This window comes from Rhinolophus hipposideros (genome assembly GCF_964194185.1).
Source record: "Rhinolophus hipposideros genome assembly, chromosome: 18".
Taxonomy (NCBI): domain Eukaryota; kingdom Metazoa; phylum Chordata; class Mammalia; order Chiroptera; family Rhinolophidae; genus Rhinolophus; species Rhinolophus hipposideros.
The window spans coordinates 29,085,858-29,102,934 of NC_138064.1; the positions used below are offsets into that span (position 1 = coordinate 29,085,858).

The 17,077-nt window shown below is 32.9% G+C and overlaps 1 protein-coding gene across 6 annotated transcripts in view; it reads right to left on the reverse strand.

The window, feature by feature from the left end:
- MIOS (meiosis regulator for oocyte development) overlaps positions 1 to 17,077 on the reverse strand; it is a 65,871-nt gene that overhangs the window by 29,742 nt on the left and 19,052 nt on the right. For 5 of the 6 annotated variants that reach the window (XM_081079952.1, XM_081079949.1, XM_081079950.1 and 2 more), the window contains 5 exons: positions 16,104 to 16,262; positions 11,020 to 11,172; positions 9,552 to 9,756; positions 5,120 to 5,249; positions 2,022 to 4,300 (listed from right to left, as the gene is read on the reverse strand). In XM_081079952.1, the coding sequence (XP_080936078.1) occupies positions 4,204 to 4,300; positions 5,120 to 5,249; positions 9,552 to 9,756; positions 11,020 to 11,172; positions 16,104 to 16,262 (744 nt within the window). In that variant the 3' untranslated portion in view covers positions 2,022 to 4,203. Of the gene's footprint in view, positions 1 to 2,021; positions 4,301 to 5,119; positions 5,250 to 9,551; positions 9,757 to 11,019; positions 11,173 to 16,103; positions 16,263 to 17,077 lie in introns of those variants that run through there. The other variant, XR_013995365.1, reaches the window with a different exon arrangement.

Here is a 17,077-nt window from a genome sequence, read left to right on the forward strand (position 1 = left end):
AGAAGTTGAAAAAGAAGCAAGTGTGTGCCTCCTTTCACCTTCCTCTTCTGCACCGCTCTATGCAGAACTGGAGGTAACAAGTGGATTCTTGTTTTACTCCTGTCTATAATGGGAAGGATTCTAAAATTGGGCTACTAGGCATGATGCCAGCTGTTTTAGATAGTAAAATAGGTGTGTGTGTGGGGGGGGAAATGAAGAAAAAACATTTCCCTTTTGAAAAAGCTCAATTTCAAAAATAAATTAGGAGTCAATTTTTAATTTTATCAAGTGCCTTTTACATCTCAAGGACTATTGACATGATTTTTCTTTTGACATATTAATACTAAATATAATAATACCTTCTTTGTCAGCATTCTCTTATACACAGCCCATAAAGTACTACATTGGAATGTAAAATAGGAATTAAAACTACAGATTGGGGAAGTCAGACTACTGGTGTCTAAATCTTGGTTCTGCAACTTACTAGCTGTGTAACCTAGGACAAGTGACCTACTGTCCCTACACCTTACTTGCCTCATGTACACAATGGAAACAGTAACAGTATACCCACCTCACCGGACCACAGTGAGGATCAAACAGCATAATGTGCATAGAACCTGCATATTACAAGCACCAATAACTATTATTCTCATTAAATGCTGTTAGATTTGATATTCTTTGACATGAATTTATCATGTATATCTCTAAGTGAAATTGGTTCCTTGTTTTGATAATCTATGATAATTTGACATCTGGGTTATGTTAACTTTAAAAATCATTTGGGAAGCTTTCCTTTTGTCTCTATATTCTGGAATAGTTAACATTTTATAAAAAATAATATTTTGTAAACTGCTGCCTTTTATAATCAGCAAGGTAACTAAAATTCAGAGGCATGAGGGAACATAAGCAGATGATGTAATGGAAGGAGCTAGAGTACTAGATAGGAGAGCACTATCCAGCTGGCCCCACTACTGCCATGGCCACGTGCATCACAAGCACTCAATATGAGAATGCTGAACTAACATGTAACGTCTCTCCCACCTCTCTGATGCCTCGACCTGAGCAGTGTTAGTCATGTACAACTATTCTTAAATTAAAGCAAGTGCCTACTTGCTTTAATTATGGGTATTCCAAGGGAGAGCAAGTCTAACAGGGTACTTCCTTTTTATTACCACTGCCACCCCAACATTTAATTTAAATGAACGTCACGGGTAGTAGAATGGCAGGAAAGGAATGATTATACAGAGATAATACTGGATACTTTCTCCCACAAAGACCAGGATTTAAGAGTTGAATACAGATATGAAAACCTCAAGTTTTCAACAGTTACTGGTCAACTGTCCAGAATTGCCAAAATTTTCATCCCTGGGTTCACTCACATATAACATTAAACTCCTAGGTGGTTGTTTAGAGCATTTCTTCATGCAGCAAAAAGTAACATAATAAATACCGGATAAACAAAAATAGCTTAAGTCCTACCTCCAAAGAAAATGCCATACTTGATTCAGATTTGGGAAAAAAAGTGGGAAATTTCCAGACAAATGTAGATCCTTCACTTAAATGATACTGACACATGAGTAACCCATAAAGATTAAGGTAACAATGACTGTTAATCACTACCTTTTATAGAGCATTTACTATGTGACAGGGATACAGTAGTACTTCATGCTTCTTTTATCACCTAACACTCCCATCACCCTATGAGGTACGTATTTCTGTACCTTGCTTTTAACATGAGGAATCTGAAGCTCAAAATGATAGTCAGTTGGCCACAGTTCAAAGGCTAGGATTCTCATTTAAATCTCAAAGCCCATACTTTAAATATTTGCAGTCAAATGAGTGAAATTAAATTTAGCCATGCAATTAAACGCAAAACTATATTATAACTCTAATATTTATCATGTGTAGCCCTGACAATGGAAAGCTATTTTTTGAATAAACAATTTTAAAGAATATAACCACTCTGGAAAGTATATTAAACTGAAAAACAAAGCCTAAAAAAGTTGCTTCTAAGATTAAGTACTGAATTTGCCATCAAATTAAGTACTAATGTTACTTTATTGAATTATTTGTAGAGGATTCATAATTTGTAGATTAGACATGTTGACTTCAACCCAGATTTATTTTTCTAAAAAAGTAATAAAAACATTTTTATTAAACACTTTGATTGAACATGTTTAGGTAAAATATATTGTTGAGTTTATAAACCCAAACATCAATGACCTAGTAATAAAAACAGAAAAATAATTGGAATCTATTTTCATGTCATGGTCCACATACACTAAAATGAGAAACATTATAGACATCTCATATGAATATTTAGGCTTCACAGAAAATATTAGGAAGTTGACACATAGGCGTAAATAATCTTAAAAATGTTACCCTATGATTATAGACAAACAGATTATATAAGACTTTATGTGTGCCTAATTAAATATTTCCAAAAATGGTATTTTAGATATACCCCTATTCTAAATATATATTCAATAATTTTGCCTTACTTTAGCTAAAAAAAATTGAAAATGTATCAGATAGTTTGATATTACTTAAAGCTGACTTTTCATAATTAGGACATAGTAAATTCGAAAGAAACACTTCAACTGAAGCACTTTTAAAGGTAAAGGTTATGTTTTAGCAAAATGAAATCAGACTTACTTAAGATTGGAAAATACCCTCTTAATAGCAATCTCTATAAAAAGAAAAAATCTAGCTAAATAGTTAGCTAGCTATCTACAAGTATTTAGATAGATTTCCATCTACCTATTTATATCTATTCCCAATTCTTTCATTTTGAAAGAAGACTGTCATCTAAGAGAGATGTTTAGAGTAGATATGCGATGTTTGCCTAGAAAAGGATCTTTTGTATCATATCTCAAAGTAAAAAAATATTTTAATCCACTATTGTTCAATATTTAGGTCACACCTCAAACTAATCTATCTTAGTTTCACCAGGTAAAAGTGCTAACATGAAAGCTCTTAAAATTCTTTAGTTTAAGATATTTCTTTCTTTAAAACTCTATAAAATTAATTTTAAGCTTACGCTTTATCTATGAATACAACTTCAACTATGAAATTCAGTTCAGTCCTCTGCATGTCAGATGACAGAGAAGCATGCTACAATTCCTTTGTATTTCTCTTCCAACTATCTACCTGTGAAAAGGGAAAAAAATAAATATTTAAAGTAAAGGCCTTGAACTGGCCCAAATATACTTACTTTCAGAAATTTACATTTAAAGTGAAATTGTCTCCAAAGTGATTGTTTTCCCCTTCATCCCTAGTTTTAGGGGAAAAAAGGTATTTCAAAACAGGAGGGAACTGGACAGTAGGACACACTGACATGGAGTATGTTGAATGGCTGGTCTCAAATAATCTTGCATAGATTCTGTGTTCAGTGAAATCCTCCCAGAAAATGAGCATCAGATGATGAATTAACAGGGAGAGAAATCTTTGAAGACAAATGAGGACATTGAAACTGAAATTTCTGTAACACATTCCCCTGAAATGATCCATATTTTTCTCTCCAGAAGAGAAAATTTGTAAGATATCTTAATTTTGGTTTTTCTAGGAAGACAGTAAAGTTCTGTGCCAAAAGATTTCTTACCTTAAAATGAAAGTGTACGAGGCAAAAAGAGTCCTGAAAAATAAAATGTATATATGGTATATATCTATATCTATATATTTATATATAGATCAACCATACGTTGATCAAATTTATTCTGTGGGGTAGGGGCTCTCCAATTCAAAAAGTAAAACTCCATAGTTTTAATTTCATCTGAAAGGAATGTAAGCATGGATGAGCTTAAACTATCATCTGAAACACCGAACTGCTCATTTTATTCTATTTTAAAAGTGTACAGATTTTACTGAAAGATATTCACTTTCAGCTTGGAAGATACAGATTTAAGGTCTGTTCTTGGCTATTCCAGAAACTCTGCTTGCACAGTGTTTATAGTATCAATAAAACCCTACAAAATTCTTCCAAAATGAACTTTACAAACCAACTGAACAGAATCCATGCCCATAGTCTCATGTTCATTTCAGCAGCATTTGTCTCTGTGAAGCACATCAAAATCACTCAAACATCAAATTGCTGATTTGATAGAATGATTTATTTTCCCATTACAGGAAAGTCATGAGTGACTTGTTCTGAGGTATGTTTTTGAGCTATGAAGGACATCTATTAGAAAGCTCCACACTTGAAGGTTTCTCTTTAGGTGATAACGTTTATGGCTGGACAGTCTCTGCAGGTACCAGATTCCCTGTGGTATCCAACTGCATACATTTACACGTGCATGCAGACACGGGACACTCTGCATGGTCCCTAAAATGATAGGTCAAGAAACAGTTAAAAATCTAAATTATACATACATATACATACTATATTTATTTATCTATATACCTATCTATATCTATAATACAATTTTTCAAAATGGCTTTTGGAAAAATATAGGAATGAAAACCCAAAGACAAAAAGCATTAAAAGCATTAAATTAGAAATGACTGCCAAGCTGAACTTGGGGAGAAAAGTTACTGAAAAATGAATGGCTTTACTTTCTAAATATACAATAAGATCACCCATTTACAGTTATGAAGGTGTCAGGGACGTGCTTAGAGTTCAAATGAAAGCTAGTGTGACAAACTGGGTGTAAAAGCAATAGCAATTAGGAGGACAGGGCCACCGGCACTATTCAAAGGAAAAGTTACATATGGTCTTGAGAGTCTCCCATTACATTAGGTGCTTGCTACATAACAAGCTTATTTAGAAGACAGCGGATGCAATAGTTTGATGTGTATTCTATCATTTTTACTTTATAATTCAATTACATATTACATATGACAGGATAGTCTGTCAGTTGTAAAAAACTATAAACATATCCTGTCCCCAAATAAAGTTAAATGATGCTATTCAAACACTTAAACCATACATCATATTTAAACTATTTCTTATAGGAGTTTTAATTTTGTAATTTAAGATTACATAGGATATCTAATGACAGAAATGCTGACACCATCTTTGTTAACTCAGGTGACAGTAAAGAAGAAATTCATCCTTTGGCTGTATAAACCTGAACTATTTAAAAGGCCATTTGTTGTATCTCCTCTAACTCCAAGCCTATTAAAGAAGAAATGTGCTGATTACCTGAACCAACTAAGCATATGTCCAGCATGACCACCGTGCCTGCAATTATGACACCACGTAAACCAGTTGTTAAATTGAGCTAATTTTTTGTCCTTGCTCAAATCTACTTTTTCATCTGATTTGGATCCTCCTATGGGTTAAAGAAAATGATCTTCATTAACTACATTATTTTATTCCAAGTTTCTTAAAAGATATTTCTAAAATGATGCCAAAACATAAATCATACATCATATTGAAGTAGTAATTTTAAAGCTAGGATCTAGTTTAGATTGAAAAACACCAAATAACAGAAGTTTCCTTACATCTTTAATAGCCAATAAAGAATTGAAAAATATAAATATCAAACCCACTAAGAAGCAGTCTGAATTAACAACCTTAGAGAAATAATCAGTAGTTTAAAATCTTCCCACAAAGAATATACCAAGCCCAGTTTACAGGTGAGTTCTACCAAACAGTAAAGGAGCAGGTTATTTTCATCTACACAAAGTCTTTCAAAGAACAGGAAAAAAAGGGCAATTTCCCAAAGCACTTCATGAAGCTGGCAAAACTTTGCTAATACAACCAGACAAACATAGTACAAGAAAGGAAGATTACAGGCCAGTCTCCTTCCTGAACAGACACATAAAAATCCTAAGTAACACATTAGTAAACAGTATGATTTAGCAATTCTACTCCTACGCAAATACACTAGAGGAATTTTTGTACACGCTAAAAGGAGACATTGCAGGAATATTCATAGCAGCATTGTTCATAATAGTAAAAATCTGGAAACAACCAAAGTATCCATCAATAATACAGTGGAAAAACTGCTACAATCATGAATGGAATACTAAATAGTAATGCAAAATGAATAAACTAATGCTACATTCATTAGCATAATTAACACTAAAAAAAATAAAATAAAACAAGCCCCAATTTTGAGCAAAAAAGGCAAGGCAAAGAATATATACTGTATAAGATTCATTTGCATAGAATTTAAAGCACAAACAAAATTAAGCATGTGATAAAACTACACAGACAAGCTAAAGACTGGATAACACACAACTAAGGACAGTGGCTACCTCTGGGGAGAAGGAAAGAGGTGAGAGCAGGCAAGGAGAAGTGAGCAAAGGCATCAGCAAGACAATGTTATCTTAAGCAGGGTGGGGGACTCGATATATACATTCCTATGTGTCACAGTTCATAAGAAAGTGAAGAAAAATGTGTCATTACATATACATGGTTATCCATGTACAGCTTCATACACATATTTACAAAACATTGAGTGCTCAAAAACATGCTCATTCTATTAATTTTGACTACCTTAATATGTTTTCTTTTGTTCTAAAACAACAAAAATTAAAATGTTTTAAGATCTTATATAATTAGAGATAAGAAGAGAAAATGAGTAAGTAGAAGTATTAAACTTAATTAAGCAATCGTGTGTGTACACCTTTTAAGACATGATACAAGTTCAAAATTTCCCCTGGACCAATACTGGTCGCACTTTAATGACCAGAGGGATAGTCTTGCAAGTAGTTTTGAAAAATACCCATCTGCTTTTGCTAATGATATGAAGGTGGTATACAAGTGGTTCAAGGATTTAAGATGTAAAACACTGAAATTCTTCCTAAAAATTTCATGAATACAATTAACAATGAAGGGGGTGGAGAGGACTGAGGGAAGAGAAAAAGAAAAAATACAGACCTTTAAAGATAAATTATTTTACACCTTTGTGTATAGCTCTCATTAGGGATTTTCACTTTGTTTCTGTAAATTCTAACATATCCAGAACACAAACTGAATCCAGAACAGATTAATCCTTATGTTTGTCTGATGAGAGCTAAAAATATTAAGGTCTGCCTCCCTGCTGTATGAAAAGGCTTTTTATTTTTTTTATTTTTTTTGAGAGAAGTAAGCCTTTACCTCCTTGTTTCATGAATAAAGCTAGCTGTGCTGTGAAAAGGCTTTTTAAAATCAAATTACTTTAAATTTTAAGAGATTTGTAGTGAATGATGAAGATAAATGCTACAGAATAGTTGAGGGAACTATAGCTTCATTTAGGGACTAAATAACAACAACAATAATAACAGAACAGTAAGAAGAAAACCAGTATAGAATCTAACTCAAAGAAATGTATCATACCTAGAAGTTAAGCTCTATAAGGACAGATTTTGTCTATTTTGTTTACTGTAATATTAATGGCAATTAGAACATAGGTACTAAATAAACAACTGAATAAATAACATTTATAATTCATCATGCTTATAATTTATAACCATTATAATTATAAATATTTATAAATACAGTTGACTCTTGAACAATATGGGGGTTAGAAGCGCTGACCCCGTGCAGTAAAAAATCCAAGCATAACTTTTGACTGACCAAATCTTAACTACAACTATCTCCCAGTATCCATGGGAGATTGGTTCCAGAAAATTTGTGGATGCTCAAGTCGCTTACATAAAACGGTATAGAACAATGCAGTCGGCCCTCCACATCCGCAGATTCCCAAATGCAGATTGAAAATGCTGTTTTTAATACTGTTTCGATCCGCAGTTGGTATAGTTTGTAGTTGCGATATCTGGGGATACAGGGAGGACCAAATGCCTATTTACTAAAAAAAAAAATCTGAGAATAAGTGGACCTGTGCAGTTCAAACCATGTTGTTCCAGGGTCAACTATAATTATAGACACATAATTATAAACATTTATAATTATAAATTCTATTGAAACAGTTTCAACAGTTCCAATCTTCAAAGCACAACTGAGTGCAATGTAAAATTATGCAACCCTCAGGTAAACTAAGCTTATGGAAATCCTGGCCATTAGGATCACGAAGCATGAGAAATGGATGCTAATTGTAGGGGGGGTGTTGTACACTTGAATCTTTAAACTCCCATGGACCGATTTCAATTAGGTCTGTTTTATTTTGGAACTCAGATTCTTCTCATTTTACGTACCGAAAAAGAATAGACTTACTAGTATTTTGTAATCAGCTCAGTAGTGCCTTTAAAGATCATATTCAGGCTCCCCTAATTTTCTTACACTATTTCCTATCAGTCCACTTCCTAGGTCCTTTCACAATGACGCACATGCTAGTTCCCATACACTCTCTGTACTTAACCATACTCACCAATCTCCTTACCCTTGTTCATGCTGTTTACTCTTTGTCTACAACCTCTAAAATCTTCACTATTTAAATCTATCAAACTCTAAAGGACTAGCTTAAATGGCATTTTCCTTCTGAAGTTTTCCACATATCCTTTAGATAGAAGTAATGTTTCCCACTTTCAAAATTCCTAACACTTTCTTCATATAATATCCCTTATTCACCTCAGGGAGCTAGATATGGTTCAGAATTCAAAATGTGTTGGGATTTTAGAAAAATAATGAGCAAATATAACACCTCCAGTCTGAAGCATCATCCTGTCATCTCACATAAGTATTTCTGCAGTGAAACATGAATATTCACAAACAAATAAGAGAAATAAAGACCTTAATAGCCTCATATCAATTCTGAACAGGTTTTTGTCTGTTTGTGTTGCCAAATAAAATTGTAAATTTATTTTTAAAACTTTGGATTTTCAGATCTTTTCAGGGATTTTGGAATGACAAATAAGGGAACCTGGACTAGTATTTATTTTCTAGAACATATCATTTCTCATTTTTATGTAAGTTATCCATGCTCACTGCATACCCTAAGCTCCACCAAGATTTTGATTCATTTCAGCACACAAACCTTATCTTAGTGTATTAAACAAGTGCTCAAGTATGTATTATATAAAGAAATTAGTTCTGAAGCAAATTTAGAAAAATATTTCTGAAGCAAATATGAAACAAATGTTAATATTTGATAAACTTGAGTGAACTTTCATTAAATTAATAGTTTCCATAATAGAGAGCTTGAAATGCTTTAAGATTTAATTTTCTTCGAATTCTAGAAAATTGTTTTTATCTTTTCTTACCTATTTCAAAAATAGAAAAGACTGAAAACCTATTATCTAGCAAAAAGGAACAGCATTTGGGCCATTAGAGCTTCCTGAGGCTTATGGTTCAAAAGACGTATTAAATGTAACTATTTCAACATATCTCAGTTCACAGAGAACTTATTTACGCTATAAGTTGCCTCCTTGTTCAAGCAATGTATAAAATGAAAAATCTCTGAAATGTATATAATGAAAACTGGTAAAATTTTAAGATTACTTAATATTTAAGCTCTCCTCACTAACTTCAAATTGGCCTGAATTTGGGAGATTACCTGAGATATCATGGATATAAATTTACTTTTAATGTGTAAATTTTATAAACTATAGGGAATACAAGCCAGCAAAGTAGCTCACTCTTAGAAATAATATAAAATCAAGCTAGTATGCCTTTTATTTACAACATTAAATCAATTATGTAGGAACAATCTCAGCTTAGAAAAGTGTATTATAAAATTATGTCATACCAGGACAGCTAGAGACAGGTGTTCCCATATTAATGAGACAGAGTGCACACCGAGGAAGGGGTTTTCGACAGCCAGGGCAACTTGTGACTTTCGACTTTGTTGGTGAGCCACTGACACCATACTGACTAAAACCTCTGCCCTGATGAGGCACAGTTGAACAGCTGTAGGAGATAGACTTGCCACAGAAATTGCAACTCACAAACACCTATAAAACAAATGAAAGGAGTTAAAATATAATGCAAACTTTATAAATAAAATTAATAAATAATTCAAAGTTTGATCCAAACAAATTACTTTAAAATCATTTTTAAACTTATTTTACATTGTAGAATAGTTTGTTAACTGCTAAATTTAACTAGTTCTCATTTTATTTCCACTTAGCAGTTACATTATTCGAGTACTTTTTTGTCACCTTTGTTTAGTTGTATTCCTCCTAGTATCACTGACATACAACAGATAAATCTGGTTAACACCAGATTCCCAACATTTTAGAAATAGTAAGGACTTTACACTTTACTGTGAGACATTAAAAAATATCTTAATATGACTTCTGATCCAAATTTCCATGGTATAATCGCCTGAACAAAATTTTCTTGTAAAGAAAACACTCATTTCCTAAGATAAAAAGGAGTTAAGTATCCTGCAATGGTTATTAATTTTGAATGGTAATAGACACTGTTCATTTTACTTTGAAAACTCCTATGCTCTTAAACACTTACATAGATCAGTAACAAATATTAATGTAATGTTATTTTACTAATATTCAGGTTGTTTTAATGGAAGTACTAATATCTCCACTTTCTAAAATAAGAAAATAGCACCATCCAGTGCTCACACTGAGGATATACCTGGTATTTAATGTCTAAACTTAGATATACAATGATAACCACATCATGTGCTTTATGAGATGGATGAGCATTAAATTAATGCTGAAAGAAAAAATTTAAAATTTCCATGTGTAATCAGACATATATGTGTGTTTATATATACTACACACACACACACACACACACACACAGTTAAAAAATCCTGCCTTATTACATACAAACAGTGCAGAAAAATGATACATAAGTGGAACGTGTTAAGACCATATAATAGTTTAGATTCTGAAAGGACTTGGAATATATTAGAAAAGCTCACACAGCCCTAGGATTCATTTAGATTTGCCTAAGATCCTCTAGGCCTGCTGTGTTGTGCTATATCTGAGTAAAGCTCAAGTCACTGAGATAATTGTTAGTAAGTGGAGGACCAAAAAAAAAAACACAGGAAGATCAAGGACAAAGTGCAGTCTGGGATGGATAAAGACATCAATGGGAGCTAAATGTAAGCAAAAGAATCAACTAATATCAATTTATTAAATTGAACTCTAAATTTATTCTACATAACATACAGTAAACATTTCTTTCTACTTTTGCTGGGCTACTAGGTACATGTTACAATTTATTTCTCTCCAAAACAATGCACTTACCTGTGCTAAAGGCTTAGAACTGGGATCCAATTTACTCCTGTGGATATCAAATTCAGCTCGTTTGTGCCAAAACCTCCAGGCATCTAATAAATTTCTGTAATTCTCAATCCAGTACTGAACTCTTTCATCTTTAAGAATATCTAAAGGAGAACCCTAAGAAGAAAACATGGGTTATTTCAGTTGTTTTAAAATTTCCTGGATAAACCACATAATTCTAGGTAATGTGACTATGAGTCACACAGAAAAAATAGGCCTCCTTTTTGCCAAAAGCTGGCTCCTAGTGAGGATACAGATAAAATAACTGATGGTAGCTCTATTAAATTACTTTAAGCTGGCCTCTACTAATGACAGAAATATTACTTGTATGTATCATTATATATATCTGGCCAGGAACGTGTTGTGCTCTATCTCTTATTGAAGTTTAAAAATCCAAGAGCACATAATTCACTTTCCTGGTTGAATGCAGTGAAAAGTAATGTGAGTACTCTGCCCCAACAATTACAATTTTGGGTTCACAAAAGTTTACTATCTAATCCAAATGCACACTAAAACTGCTTAATCACATTTAAAATAATACCAAGTATGGTCCTTCATATCTAGCAATGAACTGTGAACTGAGATGCTGTTTTTATATATCTACTGATCTGAAAGCTAAACCTGTCGCTTGCACTCAGTCAAAACATACTATTATCACCTTAAAAATTAAACAGGAAAAAACAAAAACCAAGCCAAACATGTTCTTCATTTGTATGACCTTAGGCCATAGTGAAAAGCAACAATTTCTGTTCCTTAAATTTACTTTAGATTTCTTCTCAATAAGAACTTTAATTTCTTCTCAGTAAGACTTTTCCTAAAGCTCTATTTTCCCTGGCAGCTGTGACATTCCACATTTCACCAATGCTTGTTTTGGATTTTCTTTCTTTTTTTTTTATATTAAATTTATTGGGGTGACAATTGTTAGTAAATTTACGTAGATTTCAGGTGTACAATTCTGTATTACATCATCTATAAATCCCATTGTGTGTTCACCACCCAGAGTCAGTTCTCCTTCCATCACCATATATTTGATCCCCCTTACCCTCATCACCCACCTCCCACCCCCTTACCCTCTGGTAACCACTAAATTATTGTCTGTGTCTATGAGTTTTTCTTTCTCATTTGTTTGTCTTTTTCTTTTGTTGTTTTTGGTTTATATACCACATATCAGTGAAATCATAGGGTTCTCTGCTTTTTCTGTCTGACTTACTTCACTTAGCATTATACTCTCAAGATCCATCCATGTTGTCACAAATGGTCCTATATCATCTTTCCTTAACGCCGAATAGTATTCCATTGTGTATATATACTACAACTTCTCTATCCATTCATCTATCGAAGGACATTTTGGTTGTTTCCATGTCCTGGCCACCGTAAAAAAAGCTGAAAGGAACATTGGAGTACACGTGTCTTTATAGAGAAATGTTTTCAGATTTTTTTGGTAGATACCCAAGAGAGCGATTGCTGGGTCATATGGTAATTCTATTTGTAATTTCTTGAGGAACCTCCACACTGCCTTCCATAGCGGATTTTCACAGAATACTTTTCGTCATGTCCAGCCTATCTTCCTTAACTTTACAAGATGAAGAAAGTAGAGAAAGTCTCTACCCCCAATGATGCCATAGGCATCAATCTGAAGTCCAGTTTTCCCAATTCTATTTGGTGGCCAGATAGCAAAGGAAAATGTTAGAACTTAGCATTGCATCTTACTTATGGAAAAACAGAAGAAACCAATAACAGCTAATAAAGACTATCTATCTTTAGACATTCCATCAAAATAGAAGCATATACTTCACCTATTAATTAGTTAGTAATTTCAATTACAAGAGTCAAATTTAGCAAAAAGAACATGTAAAAAACTTAGTTGTCAATTTCATTTCTTAAACTAGTAAACATCTACTCTAGTCCTAATTATGACCAACTTAACTAGAACTAAGTATTAAGATAGACTACAACCTCTGGTTTAAAAAGAAAATTCACAGAAAAGTAAGAAATCTTCATACCCCCACTCTTGCCCCTTCTATGGCAGTCGGGATAAACTAAGAAAGAATATGGTTAATTTATATTTAGTAAGTCTTCTCTAGATCTGCCCCAATAAACCTGAAAATCAAGTTCTGACAAGAATCTACAGAGGAAACAGTTTAGTGCTTAAGTCTGATCAAATAAGAAGGGCTTAAGAAACACCTAGGGCTTTCCACAGATCTGCAGTAGCAAAATGTAAGACCAAAGTGAGCAACAAACAAATAAATGAACTTCCGAAAACATTAACCAAAATTCTTCAGATAGGTAAAAGAACCTAGATCTCTATAATGTACTGTACACAACATGTAGTACTAAATGAAAAAAATCATTAGACATATAAAGAAACAGGTAAATATAGTTTAAAGTCAAGGAAAAAGGCAGTCAATAAAAACTAAACCTAAATAGCCCATATGTTAGAATTAGCCAACAAACAGTTCAATGCAACTATTAGACATATGTTCAAAGACAGTGTTTTAATTAGTGAATAGACAGGGATCTGAGCTAAAAAATATAAAGTATAAAGAAAAGAGACTCTAGAATTAAAAAGTATTAACAACTAAAACAAAGTATTCCTTGGAAAAATTAACATCAGAAAGTAGGTGACAGAAGAGTCAATGAATAAATCAATAGAATTTATCCAATTTGAAGAACAGAGATTAAGAAAAAAGATGGAAGAAACATGAACTGAGCCTCAAGATATTATGGGATAATATAAAATAGTTTTTTATATATGTGCAGAGGGTGCCAAAAAAATGTATACACATTTTAAGAAAGGAAAAAACTATTAAAAATGTAATACTCAATATATACCAATAACAAAAGTCACGTTTGACTTCCATAATTACAAGAATGGCTCAAAGTGGTTACCATCAGTGTCCAGACACTTCTGCTTACGGCAAACTACTGCTTGAGCAATGTTGACCAAAGTGTCCACCTGTATACATTTTTTTTGACACCCCAGTATATATACACATACACATATATATATATATATACACACGTGGGTGTGTATATGTGTGTGTGCGATATATATGTATATACATATATACATATTCCAAGAAGAAGAGAATGAGATTGAAGCAAAAAAAAATACGTAAAGAAATAATGCCTCAAAACTTCCCAAATCTGATGCAAAGCACTGACTTGCAGATCCAAGAAGGCCAATGAACCACAAGCAGGATAAAAAGAACTACAATAGGCATCAAGGATAAACTGCTGAAAATTAAAAATAAAATGCGGAAAGAAGCCCAAGGAAAAAATAAAATACTACATGTGAGAAACAAGGATAGTAGTAGCTGACTTCTCATCAGAAACAATGGAGGCCAAAAGACTATAAAACCACATCTTTCAAGTGGGGAAAGAAAAACAAGAACAAACTGGACATTGTCTGTTAAAATTAAGCTGAGAGAATCTGTCACCAGGAAATCTGTACTACAAGAAGTGCTAAAGAGAGAGACCAAAGGGAAATGATATTACATAAAACTTGGGTTTACTGGTCTAAACAGTACGAGGAATGGTAAATAGATATATAAATATAAAAGTCCATGTTTTCATTCTTCATATAATTTACATAAAAAATAACTGACCATTCAAAGCAAAAATAATAAAACTCTAAGTTGGAGTTTAAAATATATGATAATAGGAACGGCGTGACTAAATGGAATTATACTGTTGTAACATTTGTGAAACACGAAATATTAAGCAAAAAGCAGAAAGTGTTAAGTGTGAGGTATGAAAGAGAAAGGGTGGAGTAGAAAGCCTGATGTATCAGCTGTGAAATATGAAATATGAGGAGGTAAAGTGTTCACTAATGAATTAAAGATACGTATTGTCAGACCTGGAGCAACTACTTTAAGAAAAAGATAATGAAAGGGGGTATAGCCAAAATGCTAATAGATGAAATAAAGTGAAACACTGAAATATTCAATTAGCCCAAAAGGCAGGAAAGAAACAAAACAAAAGGAAGAACAACAACAAAAAACACCAAATGGAAAACAAACAGCAATATGGTAGACTTAACCTTGACCATATAAACATAAATGGAGGAAACATCCCAATTAAAAGGCAGCTGAATATCAGACTTCAGTTTTTAAGATCCAAATATACAAATATACACTTGCCTGCATTTTAAATATATTTATAAATTTTGTTAAGAGGTTACAAACCCATTTGCACTCTGTAGCCATATATGTACAGTTTAGTAGATGTGATATCATTTCAGTAAGAAAAAAATGATTCATTATGTTATGGAAGGACACCTTTTCTCTAGTGGCAGTGGCCTGGTACCTTAGAGTAAATTTGCATTGTGGTTTGTGGGCCAGTATCTTTACTTGTTCCTAAGAAGGTAGGGTGGGGGAGAGGGCATTTTACCCCATTTACCCAGCACATGGCATGCTATCATATTGTATAAAGGGATGAGGACAGGAAAGAGGACACCAGGAAAGGATACTATTAGCTGGAGGGCTATAGGAAATCTCAGTGAAATGCGCCAAATTTTTATTACACTTCCAACAAAAGTAAACTAGAAGGGAACCTTTGCCAGGAATTTGTTTGTAACCACTGGACAGTAAAAACAGAGAAAATAGATGAACTGGTTACAACAAATCATGTCCATTGATAATAAAAAGGGACAATGAGAGTGAAGAGAGCTGTGGTGTAACTTGCCTTCTGCACTTCAAGTGAGGCTGTAGTTCAGATCAGAGAAAGGCAATCTCTTTTATAGAAGGTGTAGTTCTGTCAACAATTGGAGAAATTGAAGAGAGATTTCTCTGCTCCATTTGAGCTTTACATAAAAGCAAGACTGATACTTCCCAAAGTGAAAGGAAAAACTGGATAACCCAATGTAGGAGACTAAGGAACACTAAAGTAAGGCAGAAGTCCTCTGGAAGTCAAATGATTAGGTTAAAGCTAAATACCTTCTAAAGGCTCTGAGCAACCAAAAGGGCATACCTACTCAATGAGGGAAGACAATACAGAAGGTGGTTAGACGTTCTTGTTTCATTACGCTGCCACCACACTGCACTCACCTGTAACATGCAGTAACTTGCTGTTTGGACATCTCCAGTCCTATCAACATAACTCTCCATTAAGTCCACTCCATCTTTAGTAAGGCCTGTAAGTAATATCCCTTCCAAATTTCCAGCCTCTTTCATTTCATTGGTCAGTTTTTCGATGTATCTATTTAACTGGAAAATTCAAAGTGATTTCTCTGAAGCAATCCATTTCCTATATCTTTAAAACTTCTAAATTTGGAACAATGTTATTCTTAATGGATAACATTTTAAAACAAAAGCCCTTGCAAGATCTAGATATTTGAACTCTAGAAATCTGCATCTATTATAAATTATAATGCAGCATCCATGATCATTTAAAATATATATTTTTTAAAAGATAACACATGTACTATGTTTTCATAATTATTCTATAAAAGAACCATAGAGGTTTTACTATTTTAAATGTAAAGAGAACTGTTCTCATTATTTTGCAAAGTTCTCGCTACTATAGTAGGATATAATACAATCAAAGAATTAAAAGGAATTCAAGATTATCAAAAATAACCATTTCTTGTAAGGTCTTCCCTGACTTCATTTCACCCCAAACTCTAGCCAAGATTTTTCTGTATTCCCCTAGCACTTTCTCATTACTATAGTATTTAGCACATTTTATTACTATATATAATGATATATATATATATATAGATCTATACATATATAAAATCATATGTATTCAGTACCTGTATATTGTATTAGAAAACAAGGGAATCCTTTTATAGCATCCCTAAGAGGTGAGTTTAACATATTTATCTATTGACCAATCTCACTGCCAAAAGCAGAAATAAATTTAAATATCAAGTCAGCATTCTTAAAAAAGTAAATTTAATTATGATACACATTTACAATATCTTGACCTAACAGAGATTATTTACTTTTTAGAAGAATTTTATATGCATCTCACATATACATATTTATATGTAAAGATACGTTTCTTAAATCACTAACAG